This window comes from Seriola lalandi, unplaced genomic scaffold, assembly GCF_002814215.2.
Source record: "Seriola lalandi dorsalis isolate HSWRI2012SDOR001 ecotype SW California unplaced genomic scaffold, Sedor1 jcf7180002054234, whole genome shotgun sequence".
Lineage (NCBI taxonomy): Eukaryota > Metazoa > Chordata > Actinopteri > Carangiformes > Carangidae > Seriola > Seriola lalandi.
Window position 1 is genome coordinate 504,495 of NW_019524787.1, and position 19,094 is coordinate 523,588.

General features: G+C 39.7%; 1 protein-coding gene across 1 annotated transcript; it reads right to left on the minus strand.

Moving 5' to 3' along the window:
* Positions 1-582: 582 nt before the first annotated feature.
* LOC111653609 (uncharacterized) lies at positions 583-17,164 on the minus strand. Its single transcript, XM_023404229.2, has 10 exons — positions 17,008-17,164; positions 15,823-16,056; positions 15,552-15,650; positions 14,964-15,005; positions 14,723-14,802; positions 14,107-14,203; positions 13,891-13,977; positions 9,806-10,057; positions 9,249-9,343; positions 583-1,272 (listed from the first exon to the last, which is right to left on the minus strand). The coding sequence occupies exons 1-9, from the start codon at positions 17,039-17,041 to the stop codon at positions 9,291-9,293; spliced, it is 978 nt and encodes a 325-aa protein (XP_023259997.1). The 5' UTR covers positions 17,042-17,164; the 3' UTR covers positions 583-1,272; positions 9,249-9,290.
* Positions 17,165-19,094: the final 1,930 nt, after the last annotated feature.

Consider the following 19,094-nt stretch of genomic DNA (forward strand, 5'->3'; position numbering starts at 1 on the left):
TTCCTCCTAGACAACACTGGTTCCAAAAAGAGAAACGCGGCTACTGACCCAGGAATGTGTGCAGCACAATGTTGGGGGATTCCTGTCTTTTAACACTGTCACTTTGAACTATATGTGTTTGCACCTGGACCTCATGTTTGCACATACAGTAGAACAAGCCAGGGGCTTTCTGAAGAACAGTTTGTAGCAGTCAGTGAGGGACCAGCAGAGATACAGTATGATGTACCTAACAAATGGTAATTGACTATTCATTATTTTCTCAGAGAAAAGAAGCAAAAAAGGGAAATGGTGCCCTGTCACTTTCCTTCTGTCCGTCTTCTTTCTGTTGGACATATAAAGTATTCTTAACTCTCACTCATGTCAGCAAGACAAGAGAGGAGAAATATCAAGTCTTACATCTACCACAGGCTGTTTAGGGTCATATAACAAGCTGCTGGTTAAATTTTAGGAATTTACTTAGTTGTGTTTCCAAGATTGATCAAAGTGACCATACAAACTTTAAAAAAAAGTAACTGCCCTCTAATGGAAGATAATGCCAAAACATTTGGGACAAAGTTAGAAATTACATGCACATCACAGCAATTTTTCAGCATAATGGAAACTTTAATACTACTGAATGGGAAGAGCATGGAGAAGCAAAATGCAGCATCTACAAAAATAATATCGCATCATAAATTTATACATGAACACTGATTTAAATCTGACAATCATATAATGTCTCGCTTATTTATATATTAATTCTTATTATACTTTACAAATGCATACTGAAAATACTTTCATGTGGGAAAAAAACCTTATGACACATTTTGTCATGAGTGCAAAGAGTGTGTAAAGAGTTGTCGTAGCTTACCAGGTTGCAAGCCCGCATTTGAGTATATCTTGGGGACGTGAATATAGACTGCCAATGCTTGTATTTACAGTTATATTGCAAAATAACAACACATTTATTTACATTATATATTCACCATCAATACAATAATTATTAATTATTTAAAAAACTTTTGTAGGTCTACCTTATTGCAAAATTGTACCAAAAAATTTACCTTTAGTCTATAAATCCAGCAAATCTTCACTTGAACACTCTTTTATTACACTTTTCAATACACACAAATTCTGTTATCAATAAAATGAGTAAAAAGCCGAGCTCAGCTGACATTTAATTTGGAAAAAGCTGCTGTGTTACAACACATTAGTTTCCAACAGGAAGGCAACATCCAATTAATATCTCACACAGTTTGAAGAGAAGTGTCCTTCGGGCGTGTTTTCTTCAATCTGAGAGAGAGAAAGAAAAAAGGAACAGATGAAATAAGACAATGTATTTTGTTCCACAGTCATGTGTCCTGCAATCACCTGCTTTTTTCAACTTGTAGCTTTTGCTTTGGCCAAGTTTATGTGGCCTTTACCATGACCTTTGACCTCTATGGAGAAACATCTGTTTGAGGGAAAGGATAGCTGACATAATCCCACTCCACATCTATTGATGTGATTTACGCTTAACCATTAAGCAGCTGCAAAAAACCACTGTATTGCCCAAGGGTGAAGTGATGACAGAACTGGGAGGGTTCATCTTTGGATGTTTCCAAATATTTGTCTAAATAAAGATGTAGTTATCTAGTTCTGTTAATGGTGTCTTTACAACAACTACTAGAAGACAGTGGCTGATGCTTTCAACCGGGTTTACTCACTTACTGACAGTCATTCAAACTCAAATCGTATCTGTCAAAGACGTGTTTTTTTCTCAAAACCCCCACAAATCTCAAATTTGACCTGAGTTAATCTGAACTGCATCCAATATAAAGGAGTTTGGTTTTAGACCAGTCATGTGACTACTGGGGCTCAGGTTGCAGGTGAGGCTTCACATTGATCTTACTGCTTTGCTGAGCTGAGCCACAGGGGCAGATAGGGATCTGTGGAGACCAGCTATAGTGAAACCTGGCTGCTGAAAGACTGGGCATTCCTGGGGGGATTTAGGAGTGTGGAGGAGAATTCTCAACTGAATCCCTTGCAAGGATGTTCATCCTTCGCAGTCACACACAAAAGGAAAACCCACAAATGTGATTCAGGTAAAATAAAGTGAGTTTGTGAAAGCTGTTGTTGAGGTCAAGAAAGCTCTTTTTCTTCTGTTTTCTACTTAATTTGCATCTGAAGCAAGTATGAAGTCTGTAATAGCCCTTTGTGGAGACTAAAAACATCGATAAGAAATTGAAATCTTCACTGGTAACACTGATGATTACATTACCGACATTACCGCACAGCTAAACACAACTTAATTACATCACACGTCACTGAATTGATCTTGTATGTATTTTGTGAAGTGATGAATGTCTTTATTGGGGCTACTGACATGACAAGGGGTATGCACAAAAACAGAAGTTGTAACAACTGGAGCGATAAAGTGCATCAGACCTGATGGATTGATTACTCCAAGGTTAAGTTTCCTGCACTAGAATGTAAAGGGATGTTTTTCACAGTTAAACAGTATGCTGATTTATGGCTCAGCCGTGAATAACAAAAATATTAAGGAAAATATGTAAGAAACTCTTTTTGTGTTAAATGATGTACAATCCTGAGAACAAAAGTCGGGTAAATAGCTGGTGACTGACTGATACTAGTTCAAAGCTGGCTAGTGTGTTATCAGTTAGCCCACCAGCTGCAGTTAGCTTCTAAGCTTCAAGTATCTATCACCACCTATTTAGAGAGGACATACTGATAAAGTGACCAAGCTTTAAGGTTAGAGAGTATTGACATCGGGTTGTTCACTTACATTGCCATCCTCTACCTTCTACTCATTATTACCGGTGGTGTAACATATTGTGGAGCATACACATCGGGCTTGATACTGAGATTTCACAACAATTCTTGGTTGCTTCCACATTCATATTTCAACATGTCCACGCATCAACTCGCAGCACATGAAAGGAAACTAAAGCTTTAACATTTTTAGAAACTTTCATTCAACATCATTTAAGATTCCACCCGAGTTCACTTTAAACTGTGCGTGAATGATGAGAGGCAGAGATGTAATAAAGCCTCGGTGCGACTCTGACAGTTTGACACTGCCTGAGGAATGTGGAGGCGATGCCAGAGGCAATACCAGCAGGTGAATCAACGCCTGTCTGTCAGTAGGCCTCCCAATCACAGCAGCCCTGCCAACTGCACAAAGCCAGGCCAGGAATGTCTAAACCAGCCTGGAGAGGACAATGGGAGAGGACAAGGCTGGCTCTGGGGATCATTTGGTCCACTATTTTGCACCAGACTTAAATATAATGACAACTATGGGATAGATTGCCATAACATTTGGTACTGACATTCATGATTCCCAGACGATGTATTCTCCTGACTTTTCCATGTTTTGTTTAGACTACAATGTCTCAACAACTTCTGGAGGGATTGCAATTTGGTTCAAACATTCACGTCCCCAGGATGAATTGTAATAACTTTCATGATCTTTAGACTTTTCATCCAGCGCCATCATCTGGCCACAACCTCAGCCGTCGTTTGTGTTTGATAGCAGTTAGCGAAAGTTAGCCTGTTAACGCACTAAACTAAGCTAGGGAAGCTGGTAAACAATACCCTCTAAACATCAGTATATTAACACTGTCAGTATGAGCATGCCAACATTTATCATTGCAGCTAAGAACAGCCTTACACAGTTGCTAGCGTGGCTGTAGACTCTTAGTCTTTTGGGTGATTTATGAAGTCTAGAATTTCAATCCTTCCTCAGAGATTGTTAATACACGTCTGAGCTTACAACCTGATTTATTTTACAAATGAAGCTATATGTTGCTGTTTTGTTACGGAGCTCACACATACATTTTTGGGTGAGGTCACAACAGGAGATCAGTGATTTCTTCATTCTCTGCAACAATATATAAACATTTACCTAATCCTGTCCCCGGGGAACCAGCAACGCAAACAAAACCCCTGCTCCTCAGTGATCATGACAGATTTCTAAACTGCAGTCAGTTGTCATTACCTCAACATAAACTGGACAGCTGTTTCCTCTTTACAGAAGGTGCAACAAAAAAAGAACAAAGCATTAGTGATCATTAGTAACTAGGCAGAGTAGAGGCAACTCGGTCAATAGATCACAAAATGTCAAAAGTGTGATTGTTCACAACTAACCCACTGTGAGTCCACATTATACGACTGGAGTGCTGACTCTATTTCTGTGTTCTCTGCAAATTGTTTTCACCATGTTCCTCCCCCTCCTCTTTTCCTTTGTTGAGAGACGTGCAGCTTGGTGTAAAAGTGAAACACACACTGCTAAACTAAGCCCTATAAATGTTTTGCAGGCCACCTGCCAAAGTATGGACTGAAGTTGTAAAATGTCTAAGGTGTAAATAGTGAAGGTCAAGGCCTCGCATACATGCACATCTCTTAAAATAAAAAGACGTACGTTGGGGCATCAGGGAAAATAGAGGTGAGAAGTATTTTAAGAGACAACTTTCTTTTATCTTGAGTAGTTATTAGTACTAATTCCTAATAACTCATCCATTCATTTATAAATGTATTTATAAATTTAATAAATTGGCTTTATTAATTGTAAATTAATAAGCTACTAATGATTTATGGAGCAGTATAAACAATTAATTAGAACAACTTTTGACCAAGTTGTGGCTTAACAACTTATTAAGATTAATTAATGTCTCATAACTGAAGTAACTGAGTAAAGCTTGAATTAAATTATTTATTCAGCATTAACAAAGCTATTAGTTACAACTGATAAAAACCTTTATAAAAGATGCCTTATCAGAAAGTGTTACCCTTGCTTCTGAACATGCTTTTTCCCATCACTTTAAATCATTAGTTGTGTGTTTCCTGTTGGCTGTTTGAATTGGAGCTGTGAAGGAGAAATGAGGCCCTGCTATAGGGTGACACTAAGACCAGCCAGTGAACAGTTTTTCATGTCTCCATCTATTTTTCTCACAAATATTGTTTGTAATTTAGTTCAGGTTCTGTCATGTGCAGTGGTCTTGTTGAAATGTATCCCGGTTTGGTTTTCACATCACAGCAGCCGACATACATCCTATTCTGCAGAGACTTGCTCAATGACAGGCCAAGAATGTGAGCTAGTTGACTCTGACATTGAGGCCACATTATTCTCCTGCAGTCACTGTGAACCCTTTAATTAGGATTGTCTGACCTATGACCTTTGGAAAGGACAACCCCAGAACTTCTTCAGGTCAAGGAGCCAAAGAGGGAAAAGGACAAACCCCATGGTTTTGATAAAGAGGCATAACACAGGAAGCTAACATGTGAGACACGAAGGAAGGTATCGATCTGCTGTACATGTGTAATGACAGCACCTGGAAAGGTTCTGCATTGGTTTCAGTTGACCTCATTTGTCAGTGTCTCACTTCTTTCAACAAAAGCAAACCACGACCTCATAAAGGGCTCAGTTTCAAAACAAACTCACCTGAATAGTTTGGGAAACAATCAGCTTGTCCCTTTGCTCCATTTTGTTTGGTGCACAATTCCTAATATGTTGACAGGGCGTTAAAGGGGATGGCATCCTCAAAACACCACTGACAGATTTATTATCCTTATATTTTGTCCAAGAAGGGACAATTGTATTCCTGGAGTGACTAGTAAATATTTTTCACTCATCAATTAGACTGTACTTGTACTGATATGAGAGCGCTATTGATCTTCTTACATATCTCTTGGCAAGAAAGTGAATAAGCATGTTTCCTAAAATGTTAAAATATTTATTTTAAAGTTTGAACTTCAGCTATATATCATTATTAAAAAAATTTTGTTCCTTGTTTGAGATATTCCAAAGAAAAATATACGGTCTTTAGAATAAAGCCCTTCATAAAATGCTTGGAAAATGATTTGAATGATCGGCACTGACACTAGTGATCCAGTCTAGTCCAGTCCATCATCTTACAAAGCTGTGTAGATTAACGCTGATAAATCAAACCAAATGCCCACATTTTTATAAATGCCTGCTGGTGTGTGTTTGCCAGGATGACGGTGTATTTGAGGAGAATTCCCAAAACACTGCCAAGAATGAATCAAACCTCTCAGTGGTAACATTTCTTTCTAGCTATATGAAGCTAGTGATTATCCAATTATTGAACATTCTTATTTGCTTTAAAAAAGTGAGGCTCTGAATCATTACTAACTATATTTACACAAGAGTATTTCTTAGGAAAACACTTAGTCTGTGACCAATCCTTCTACCTAATGCCGAATGACACTGACTTATTGTTGAGTCACGGGAAAGAAGTGGTGACACACCGTCGTCCGCCTTAAAAACTGCATGTGCAGCAGGGGCAGCCCTTTAAGCCCTGTAATAATGCAAGTCTAATTGCTATCTTCAACACTTTGCAACTGCAAGTTTTAGTTTTTAATTTTTTCTTACCAAAATAAAGTTTGTGGTAGGACGTGTAGGGAGGAAGGGGCAGAACCAGCCTCCACCAGCTGTTTTCTTCTTGAGTGTGAGGGGAGTGTCAGTCTGGGCTTTCCGACAGTCCCTCCCTCCTTTAAAGCTGCCCAGGTGTAATGGTCTAACTGCCAATCTGAACCACATCAAAACTCACGAGCAGGAAGCGTCCGCTCACTGTTATTACTGAGATAAAGATCCTGCGTTCACCACATACGCTATTGTCATTCTGCCCACCATAAATCACCTGCAATGTTTACACCTGCAATATAGCCAAAGAAAATTACCTCTGCTGTAAGGGTAAAGAGGGAGAAAGAGGCAAAAGGCTTTAAAGTAAAATTAATATTTTATGCTTTTTCATACCTTTTATTCCCCTGAAGTTAAGCACAAAGGCTCATGAGAGATTAACTACCCTCTTCAGGCTCAGATCTTTGACCCTCCTCGTCTTTGTGAACTGTCTCTGAACCAGCAGCAGCAGCTCCTTCAAATAAGAGCCTCTGCGAATAAAAACAAGTTGCTTCTAGCTGACTACTAGCCTTGTCTCACACAGTTAAATTTCAGTCTCTCACTCTCTTTCACTTGCCTCCTCCTCTCTGTGAAATATTCATCCCAGGCGGTACAGACAATTTACACCAACATTAGCCATCAAACATGAAAGCCCAGCTCTGACTGGAAAATAACACTGTGAAGTCCCAGGTCTAATTATGCTGGTTTAGTTTATGACCTGTCAGTTCATATCCATTATCCACCGGCACAGAATGGCAAACAGCCTTTCAACTTCAGTTTCCAGCTTGCTCATCATTTCCCAACCCAGGTGGGAACAAGTAAAGACTTCACTTTTTCTTTTCTCTCCTGTTTTCCCCAAATTGTGTTATTCACTGTTTTACAACACGTGTTCATTGTGTTATTTTAGAGGGCCGGCTCATACGCCACAGAACAGTTTCTCACAGTCTGAAAAGATCCAGCTGTCAGCTGTTATCTTTTATATGAGGTTTAAAAATCACTATTGATCCAAAAATCTCTTTACATTTAATCTAAATGAGTGAGTTTTTAATGTAACTTTTTGTATTTCAGGTGGTTCCAGTGACACTGGCATTATTCAGTTGGGGGCTCAAAGATAAATTACATGCTGTTACATGTGTGGGTATTATTATTATAAATCACAAATAACTGAGAGTAAGATTTAAAAAAATGACTGCGTTCCATAACCTTGGATTGTGTTTTGATTTTTTATTTGATTCAATATCACTCCTGGACCAACTTAAGGCAAGTGGACAACTTCTGATTTTCTTTCAGTTTCAGTACATGTTACACCATAAACCTGATTCTAATTCTGATCTAAAAAAGATGTGTTAAACATATCTACATAGGGAGTGGGCCCTTTTCCACAGAGCTTGCCATGTTGCATGCCCATGTTTCTACAGTAGCCCAGAACGGACAAACCAAACGCATTTTTGCGTCACCTGAAGGCCACCGTAGATTCTCCTCCAAGCTTGAAAAGTGAGGAGTGGGGGAGGGGTATTTAGTTTGTTTCAATCTGTAACCTCACCGCAAGATGACACTAAATCTCACACACTGGTCCGTCACACATATTCTTGATGTGAAAAATGACTTATTGGGACAGAGTCGTCATTAATGTTTCTAGCAAAACCTGTGTTTTTCACATATCACATATGGTAGATTCCACAGTTCTCTTTATTGTCTCCATTTATGGTTGAAGTTTTCCTCTCACTATGTGAACAGGTATTTCGTGCTGCAGTACGACCACCTTTGCTGAAATGGAGATGCTTGGAATTTCTGAAGCTGGTGTTTTTGTGGGAGCGCAGATGATCCGTGACTGCTAACACAGAGCTTCTGAGCAGTTAGCTTCTAAGATGTGAGCTTATCATCAGCTGTTAAGAGCTGTGTGAATTCCTCGGGCCTCAAGCTTCGGCCCTGAGTGTTTCTGAGCAGATAGGAAGAGAGGGGGAGTGCAGGTGCAGATGTGGGCCTTACGTCCAGAAGCACGTGATGATTAGACTGAGAGGGCAAATGTTACTTCCCGTGTGACAAGAATCTCATCTGTGAGCGGAAGATGGAGCAGGAGTGAAGCCAAGCATGGTTTATAGTTAGCATAAATAGGGTGATTTTGATAGAAAATAAGTGGTTTTGATAAATTAAAGCAAAAGAGCAACTACTTTTTCATAATTATTTAGAGCATATAGGCCTATAAATGAGCATGCACGTTCTTTATGACCCTAGAAATACCTGTACTGGCTACTGGCGTTTTCCCCTGTCAGTGCATTGACTTTGCTCAGTTGTCATCACATGTTATTGCCTAAGTGTGGATCCTTGTTCACATGATAATGATGACAGAGACTGTGAAATGAAGTTGATAGCTCCGGAAAAAACAAGTATGTGGATTTAGAGTTAAAAGTTAAAAGTTTTGTCTGCAGACCTACAGCTACTTAACACATACAAATCTATTAAAATAATCAAAAAGGAAAGCAAAGGTAAAGGTAAAAGCAAACAGTTTGAAATAATGATATACTATATGTTGTGATACTATCTCTTGCAGTGAGGCTCAGCTTTGGATGCAGCTTCCATAATGTGTATTTATAAACCACTGGACACCAAGCTATCAGTGTGATTTACAATTCTGGGGACGAGCACATTTTATAATTTTAGATTTAATGGTTATGACTCCTAACTATCTATTTTTAATAATTTAGGACGAGAAGCTGTAACACAGGACTCCCAGTGGTCGTATGCGATCTGTTGACCTGAACTCTGGGGTGGGGGTTTTCCCTTTACTAACATCTGAACTGGCTGAGCAGTGTGGCAGCTGCAGCAGAGCATTCGTCCGCTGTGTCCTTACCAAGTTTTTGAGGAACAGGACAGGAGCAGCGAGGCAATAATTTCACACTGGACTGTCGAGGGCAATGTCCCAGAAGATCTTGCTCGACTCCAGAGCTGTTGAAAAGACAAAGAAGTGCATTATGATGTTAAACTCAAAAACAATTTGTTTGTTGGTCAAATGTAGGAGGATAACAGTAAATACTTAAAAATCTATCTTTAAATGTGACAGTACTTTGACACTTATACTTGATGCAGTTAGTAAAAAAAAAATCAGCGGAATTAACTCTCCACTTTTTCTCTTCTTACTTACACGGATAATGTATAAGACTACTATTACAAGTGGGATATGTTCTGATTATTTCAAGTCTATCTTAACAACTGATATACAGTACAGCACATATGTAGGAATCTATTGAAAGACTTCATCTTTGTAACTGCTCCTCATGTTAAGTGATCACATCCCTTCCTAGGTCCTACTCGACTGTAAGAGATGAGATTTATAGAAGTGTTTACATTTCAGATAGTAGAGGGAATTACAATGACTATTTGCAGGGGACACATATTTTAAATACCAACCTGTAATCTGAATGAAGTTAGCATTGTTGCTGTTGTTGTCATTTGTCTCCTTCAGCGATTCCACTGAGGTCTTGTTGGAGACGGCGCCTTCATCATCAGTTTTCTCCTCCATGCTTGGCTGCACTGGAGCAGGAGGACTCTGCTCAACAACGTCCTCTTTGGGTTTGTCCTCAGAGCCAGAGACGTCTGGAGAAGGAGCTGGAGCTGCAGACTCAGCGGCGGTGGGATCAACGACAGATTTATCAGCCTCAGCTGTGAAGGACAAAAAGCAAACCATAAAGCTTTTTCAGTGGTTCTCAAAAGCATTAATGCTGTTTTTTTATTTTGCATCTAGTTAGCATAACAAATGTAAATGAAAACATATGGATGACTACAAACAACACACAGCCTGAGTCATATTGAAATACATTGGAAAGACCCAACATTCATCATGTCTTGCTATTTTAATAGGAAGTTAAACTGTTGCAATAGATTAATTGTGTAATGTTGTTGAGACATTTTAAACTTCTATTCTTCTATCTCTGTGTTTAGCTGCCACATAATAACAGTATTTCCACTCATAGCCTGAAGTGGTTTTGCCCTCTCTGACAGTCGGGGTGGAGTGGGGGGGGTTTCTCCTGGGCAAAGGCATTTGGGGAGGCCACCATGTTGGTAATGAGGCGGCTGATTACTGACCAGTTCCTAATGAGCTACAGCCATGCAGCTGTTGGAGGCTGTGGGAAAGTAGGGCGGCCCCATCATTATCTGACCCAGGGTTAGGTGGAGGGAAAGCGGAGATGAAGGGGAGAGGAAGGTGACCATCGTGCTACACATAATTCTGCCTTGACTAAGATGGCTCCTCAGGCGTCATTCCAACCTTAAGAGAATCATCATGTCTGTCTGGTTTACTGTGGATGACTAGACTCTTTATTACAGGTGGACTGTTGACCTGACTGTCAGCTTAGCATTCTCATTTGACATACTGACACAGGAAATGTGCTCTGCAGGCTAATTGGTATTATGTTAAAATATATTGGTTAAAATGCAATATTTAAATAAGATAAACATTTTGGTAAATAAGTTGATTTTCTTCCAGGGGTTACATAAATACTCTCACGTCTGTGCGTTAAGCACTGAGCTAGAGCCAGGAGGAAGTTAGCTTAGCATAAAGACTACTCGGTATATGGATAAACTGTTGTTCATACAGAAACACCATGTAACTCTGTCTAAAATACCTCAAGAACTATCAGATGGAGAGTCAAGATATTTGGAACAGATATCGAAGAAGGGTGATCCCAATTTTAGCCGATATCTACCACCACCATCAGGTCAAAATGTCTGTTTATTTGCTTATAATATCCCAAATCAACCTGAGCTGTAGTTTGTGTTTAATGCTAATTAATAAATGTTAACATGCTAACATGCTAAACTAAGAGAGAGATGCTAGCTGTTAGCATGCTGACTTTAGCATTTAGCTCAAAGCGCTGCTGTGCCTAAGTACAGCCTTACACAGACTTCCACAGCTAGCATGACTGTAGACTCTGTCTTGTTAGTTTGTGAGTTTAAAGCATCATTAAGGCCTAAGCTTCAAGCGAAATACTGTCGGATGGTTGAACAGCATCTCAAAGCCACTTGAGTGTATGTTACTTGCGCTTTAGCAGTACAGAGCCCAACAGTAGTGACGTCAACACGTAAAATGACGAAAATAGATTTGAAGAATAAGAATAATCTCCTTTGCGTTAACACATATATAGTGCGAATGAAACACAAACCTAAACGCTTAAATTCCTTTTCCTTAATTTCCTTCACATGCGTGAGACTGACGACTGGAGAACTTATCTAAGACGTCTCTTGTGTTCAAATGTGCGCTGTTGCGTGAACATTTATCGTGTCTCAAGCACACCTTGACCTTAGACAAATAAGATACAACCATGTCTTATTGCTAATCTAAGATAATCACCAATAACTCTAGCTCAGTACCCCAGGTCCACCTGCACAGGTGATGTCACTTATTTCAGCTGATTAGACCATTACTCAGGGATGTGTGGGATGGTGGGCCCCTCCAATATTTTTGCTGGTTTCAGTACCTCTGTGTGCATCTTTATAGATAACTGCCACGTCCTTCAGTGTGTCAGTGCGACCGTTTTCTTGGCTGTCTCTATAGTTATAACACAATTATGCATCCTTGGCCAATTCTGTAGAAAAAGCTTTAAATCGCAATAACACATTTCCCTATTAAGTAAAGGAAGATAAAGAAGAAGTATTGTACATAAGCACTCAACCCACAGGAAGTGATAATAAAAAAAATAAATGAAAATAATAAAAATCCTTATGAAACTTGATTAACAGTTGATTATTTTTTGCCTCTTTTGACACTTCAGTACCCTTGGGTATGAGAAATAACAAAGCGGCCATGGTGTACTTATGTACAGCTTGCAAATGTCACCTTACAAACTTTCAGTCTAAGTCAAATTTTCCAGTTACCTCATACATGTTGCTTAAGTTACTTTAGTCATACGTTTGCAGGATGATGTGTGTTTTCTGGTAACACTTTTTTTTCATGCTTATCTCATACTCCCATTCAAGTAGTTTCTTCCTCTCTCTTCTTCCTACTCTCTGTGATGAAAAATGACATTTTCTGTTAGAGCTACTGTCACAATAACCCAAACCCAACCTGTTTCCGAGGTGCCCTTAAGGATGGGGTTAGACTGTATGAGTGTTTCCATGAGGTCAAGGGTGTGGCTTTGTGTTAAGCAAAATTGTGGTTATTTTCTGTCTTATCTTGCATATGGACGTAGGTGCTGTAACAACAAGCCTTGGCGAAGCCAGAGGTTTTGTAATTGTGGAAACCATAATTTGCCAAGCGTCTGGCTGGTTTCTGCAGAGTTCCCTTTAGTGATTGAAACAAGTGAGCCTGAGTGCACTGGACAAGCAATCATCATCAGATCAATCTTTTTGCATTCAACTTGAACCAAGCAACAATTACAAAAACTGGCTCCCCACCTGCTCTGATTGCTGACAAAGTTTCATTATTTCCTTCCCACGAGTGGAAGTGAACCATTTGAGCTGCTTTTCAAAGCAGCCATCAGCACTGTCCGTTTTAAACAAAATGCGGCCCAAGGCAGAGAGACAGGCCCAGACATGACTGAACCTTTTACCTTTCAACATGGGGAGACCTCTGAGTAAAACAGGAACACAATCAGGACAAGAATAAGCAATTTCTTTTTCTTTTGGCTTGAGCGAATTGTACACTGGGGGACCAAATTTTTGGTTAAAAATGTAACATAAAATATACAACTCACAGAAGAAGAATTCCTCTTGAATTCACAATTATTTAATTAATGACTTGCTGCCTATGGATTTGGTATGCTTGTATCAGAATTTGAATTATACAGAATAACACTACATGTCAAAATGACAGGAGATATTGGATATCAGCTGTAGTCATGGCAAACTGCATTGGCTTGTAATTTATTAACTTGGCTTCCATTTCCATCAAGTGGTGGTCTTTAGTACTGCAGGACACATATCTTTTTTTTTTTCTCCCTTCCAACTAAGGAACTGTTGTTTAGTTGTGCGCACACTTTCCGTCACAAACATTTCAAAATTTTCAGTGAGTCCTTAACTGATCTTATCTTTGCACAAGCTCTTTTTTATGCTCCATGTGAGTCAGGTGTTCTTGCGTAACGTCAAATGTCCCTTTCTATGAAACCAACTGTGGTGATAGACACACTGTGGTATCATATTTTACAAAGTTGTATAATGTGCACTAAAAATCTAACATTGTTTTATTGGGCTGTTAAATCTGTTAAATCAATCCTCCCCATTTTCTGCCCAGGTTTAAATATTCTGTTTGCTTTCCCTACAGGCATCTGGACGTTCAAACTACCTCACTTGATGTTAGCGTTAGTAAATATAGTGCGGAGTGCTGTCACGAACCATACTTCCTTCTGCTAAGTTTAACTGATCTTACAAAAGAGGAAAGAAAGTAGCGCACATACCACATTTAAACTCACAGCTAAAACAAATGCTCTCCTTTGTTTCTCTGAACTCCATTGATAACAAGCAACAAACAAAATACTTATCAGTCACAGACTAGCTCTCACTTTTCTGCTCCTCTTGCACTTCTGGTGGTGCTGCTGATTCTTGTGACTCTTTCGTGGTAGTTTCTAGACTTTCAAAAGTTTGCAGACCTGAAAAATGTACAAGGATCAGGATTCATTTTTGTGCAACAACAGAGCAACACAACCCCTTTCAAATTTGGAAGAACTGTTTTTTTAATCTATTCTCATAGATATTGTTCTTCATATACTTTGACTGACCATTTTGAGCAACGGCATCAGCAGGGTCCACAGGCTCCACAGTGCTGAGAGGGATGTTGGCTTCATCTGGTCTGGAGGTGAATTCAACAGAGTAGCGCTGAGGCGATTCAGAACACACACAGAAACACAAACATCAGTGCCACAACATTTAAGAAATGGTTCGATATTTTTGTAAATGGGAAGCTCGATACCACTCTCATGTGTGAGCAATGAAGCAAGAGCCTGCAGCCAGTTAACTTAGCTTAGCTCCAAAGATAAGAAAATCTGCCTTCCAGCAACCTCTAAAGCTCAATAATTAACCAATTAGATCTTGTTTTTCTTTAATCCATACAAAAAGTGAAATGTAATGATAACAAAGTCCTGGTTTTACAGAGTAATTTAAGTTGTGTAGCGCATGTAAGTGGTTTTTTGTATGGATTGAATTAACTAGATGTAATGTGTTGAACAGTGAGCTTCAGAGGTGTTAGTATGCACTTTTTTGGACAGTTTCACCCTGCTTCCAGTCTTCCGGCTAAGCTAAGCCAACCATCTGCTCACTGCTCGCTCTTAACCATACTACCAACTATAACTGTTCCTGTTTGGAGGTGGAAATGAAGAGCTAATAAACTCTACTTACTCTTGCTCTCTTCCGTGCGAGGAAGCAAGCGAGTCCAAATCCAACACTTACAATGATGATCACGACCAGGATGATAATACCTAAAGGAGCAACAGTTCATGTTTATAAAGAGGAAGACATTTCTACGCTTAGCGATGCAATGTGGATGCAGATAAATCTATTGTGTATGCTATGTGTATAGATACAACCCTAAAAAATACATAGTGATTTGATATCATTTTAGATTTTAAATTTAACTCACCAACATTGTCATTTGTGTTTTGTGCCTTGGGATTCGCTGTTGCTAGAAATACAAAAAAGTATATTAAAAGACAAAGGGTTTACTTGAAACAGTGCCAACAATTAAATGTTACCTTCTATTATCAGAAGATCATTGGGAAAGCTTTTGCTTTAGTCCATCCTTACTTACATATTCAACTGGTTCATGTATCTAAGATCATTATTCACTTTGGTCTCTACCAACTCCTGAGGGACACATCTGGATTTTAGCTGTTAAATGCTCCACTATGTTCTAAAGCTAGTCACCAACCTTTCAGTCAGCCCTTAATACTCGGCAGGTAGTGTACAGTGGGTTTATTAGAGCCTTTTCTCTAAAAGCAGCTGCCTAATGAGGCGGGAGGGTGATGACGGATTTGAGAATGAATTTAAACAGTAAAGCTGCATGCTGTAAAACTAAAACAACTGTAAGATACTAAAATTCTCTGTAGAGCTGAGGAAATCGGTGAGTTTGGTGAACATTTTCAGAGGCAATGCAAGCGTCAAATCCTCAAGCTAATCAGGGAACACCAAATTGTGGAATATAGTTAATTCATCAGCAATCTCAACTCACTTTTGGACGCTTTGGTAGTGGTGGCAGATGTTCTTTTAGGAACGATGGGTTTAGGTGTGGTCGAGAGTGTTGTGGGCCTTTGGGAGGCTCTGCCACCACCTGAATCAGAGAAACACAAGAAAACAGACAGGCACAACCATAAAAGAAAGAAAACACAATGATGGATGGATTGGCTCTCAGGTCCAAAATCTCTGACGGAATTGGTTTCGGGTAATACAACATTTCTGGATACACACATTAGGCTATAAAAAGCTCAGATAATAGCTCTCACCTCTCTGCTTTGTTGTTGAGGGCATGATGGTGCTGCTGGTGCCGTTGATGTACATGTCGCTGGTTGACCTGGAGATACTGCTGTCGGTGTTTGGGTTGGTGGTGCTGATGGAAGGTACATTGTTGCGGTTACTGTCATCAGTGCTGAAGGTATGGGTGTTAAATTCAGTTGAAACTGTGGACGGCCATCTGCTTGTTGATTCTTCATTTGCTATGGCCGAAGCCACAACCAAACCTGCAGGAAAAAAAAAAAGACCAAAGTTTAAACATGAAACATTTGGGTCCTTGTATTTTTTCTTTTTCTGTTATCATCGAGTTAAGGTCCAACAAACCAGTAAATCCTCCAACCTGGACAAATAGGTCATTTGTCCCCACCATAGGAGCATCTCTTGACAAAGCACCCCTATGGAGGCATGGCATACTGGACCTCATGTTGTCATGGTTACAGTAGTAAACACATGGTTAAGCTTATGGAAAAGTAATAGTTTGGTTAGGTTTAGGATTTAGGTTTGGGAAAATATCGTGGTTTGGATTAAAATATGTGTTTTCATAAGGTTAGGTAACCTTTGTTGTCATGGTTACATTGATAAACACACAGTTAAGGCTGGGGAGTGGTCATGGTTAAAAGAAACAATGACGACTATTTGTTTCAAATGGTAAACGGGTAACCCGGTCCCGATGTTGAAGTCCTATGTTTTGTGGACCCATCCATCCACCCCGACCTCCTACTAACATGGACTTTGTCACTCTGTAAACCATGTCAACAATAAACGGTAACTATGGGTCACAATAAGCTGCTGGCATAGACGAAATATGGGCTTGTTTTTTTTTTATTTGCCGACCCTCACAGTAGTATTTTTTTAACTGAAAACCTTAAAGGGAACCAGTCATGCAAGTACTGTATTTCAAGGTGTGGCCCTGACGTTTTACTCATACAGTGTTCTGAGTACAGCATATAGCAGTCTGACTTGCTTGTATGTTTTTACTCATCAATAATTATCTTTAAATACTTTTTTCTTTGTTCTAATACATTATTACCATCTACAATAAATTACCTGAGCCCAGAAAGAACATTTGAGGATCAAGGCTTTCAGAAAGATATTGACAGCAGCACTTAACACTTTGTTAGTTATAAAATTAATGATTAATACAGTGATAAGCAAGATAAACACATAAGGAGCCTTACCCAGGATAAAGACAGAAGAACCAATCAATGGCATTGTAAGTTTGCTTGACGGCTGCAGTAAGGTGAAAAAATCTGCAAAGTCCAAATAAATCTTTGATCAAACACTTATGCCCCCAAGTGATGCTTTCATACACTGTTTCTTCCTCAATGCCGCACAGCATTGCTTACATCTTAAAGCACCAAAAAAGAGGATCAATGCCTCTGACCGCAACAGGATGTACAACATTGCTTAAATGGTGTGAGATGAAATATGCTGATGGTACATTGCGTCAGAGCAATATGAGGTTGCAGATGTTTATTTGCTGAAATAGCCTATAATCTCTAATGGTTCACTGTTGATCTAAAGTTTAGTGAACAATACGGATTATTTGTATCAACTTTGAGAGAGCAAATATTTTATCTCATATTTACCTCTTAGTGTTCAAGGGATTGATTTGGCTGTTTAAGTCTTTGAATTAGTTTCCTCTTAGCAAAACTGTATGTAAAAGTTTGATTACCAAGAAACGGATAGTGTTACCAAATAGGTTACTTGGTACAATTTTTCCATTGCTGTCAGTACCACTTTCTACTCACTAGATGTCGCTGTAACTATGGGGAAATATGCCAGACAGGCATAAGGCAGTTGCCTTCTTTTCTTGCTGAAGGTATGACAAACTGAAGGTATTTCTTGTATGATACACTGTGAAAGAAAAGAGGTACAAAAGCTTCACAAAATTAAACAATCATGTATAAGTTTAATGATCAAGATCAGTTACAACACTGGAGAAACAAAAGCAGACATTGTTATATATTTTGTGCTGTGGTGGCTAAGAAAAATATGACGATGGATGACTCAACAGATCAGTTCATAACTCAATCAACAGAAAATTGATGGCAACTATTTTGATAACTGATGAATAATTAAAAAAAATACCACATTTTCACAGGTTGCAGCTTCTCAAACATGATGATTTAACTTACCTTTCTTTGTATTATATAAATATCTTTGGGTTTTGGACCACTGGTTGAACAAATTATTATTCACACACATTTGAATACACCTCCTTGGAATCATGAGAAATATTTGTCACTATTTTTTCATTTTACAGACCAAATGATTAGATATGAAAATAACTGACAGATGAATCAATAATGGAAAGTCATCAGTTGAACCCCTGAAAACCATATTACAAATCTGTAATGCTACTACTTTTTGGATGTGTATGTATGTGTGTATAACTGTACAAGTGTATCAGCATGAATTGTGTGGGTGGAGTTGTTGTAAGGGTGCATGTGTGCTGAGCCTTGTAGGTTCATTTATTACTGTTTATTTCCTCATGCCAGTGGTAATCAGCAGCAGGATTAGTGTTAACTGCCACCCAGTCACTGGCAGGCTCCACGTGGGCCACCTCAGGCCCCTCTGCCGAGTGGCCTGACCGGGTCTGCGCGGGACCTGCTCGCAGGAACTGGGAGTCCGCTAATCCTGAAGAAAGACCCCCGTCTGGCTTCCTCTCTGGGCCACCTATCACCACATCACAGAACCCAAGCACCAGCACTATGCCTGGCCCAGTGGATGAGCTAATGAGCACTGAGAGGAGAGGAGAGGAGAGGAGAGTAGAGTAGAGTAGAGGAGAGGAGAGGAGAAGAGAGGAGAGGAGAAGAGAGGAGAGGAGAGGAGAGGAGAGGAGAGGAGAGGAGAGGAGTGTGTTTCTATGTGTATGTGTGTGAGAGAGACACAGAGAGGGGAGAGAGCTGGACCACCCACCCAGAGGATTCAGAGGCACAGGATTCACAGCCCATTCTGTTGACCTGCCACACCGCCCCAGCTCTGGGCAAGGCCCTCCCCAATTGTTCCGCCTGCTAACATGAGGAGGGGGGTTAGACAAGGAGGAATGGGGGTGGACGAGCAGTAAACAGTGGGCTGAGCTTCTCTCCTTCAGCGCACAAAGGGGCTGAATTGTGTCGGGACTGGAGCACTTTTTAGAGTGGCCCTGCCATGGGGCCTGAATGAAACATCTGTGGAGGCTGAGCCCGAGGGAGAAAACGCTATTTTGCTGTTCAACCACACTGACAACCTGTTTTCTCTTTCTTCAAACCCCCCCCCCCCA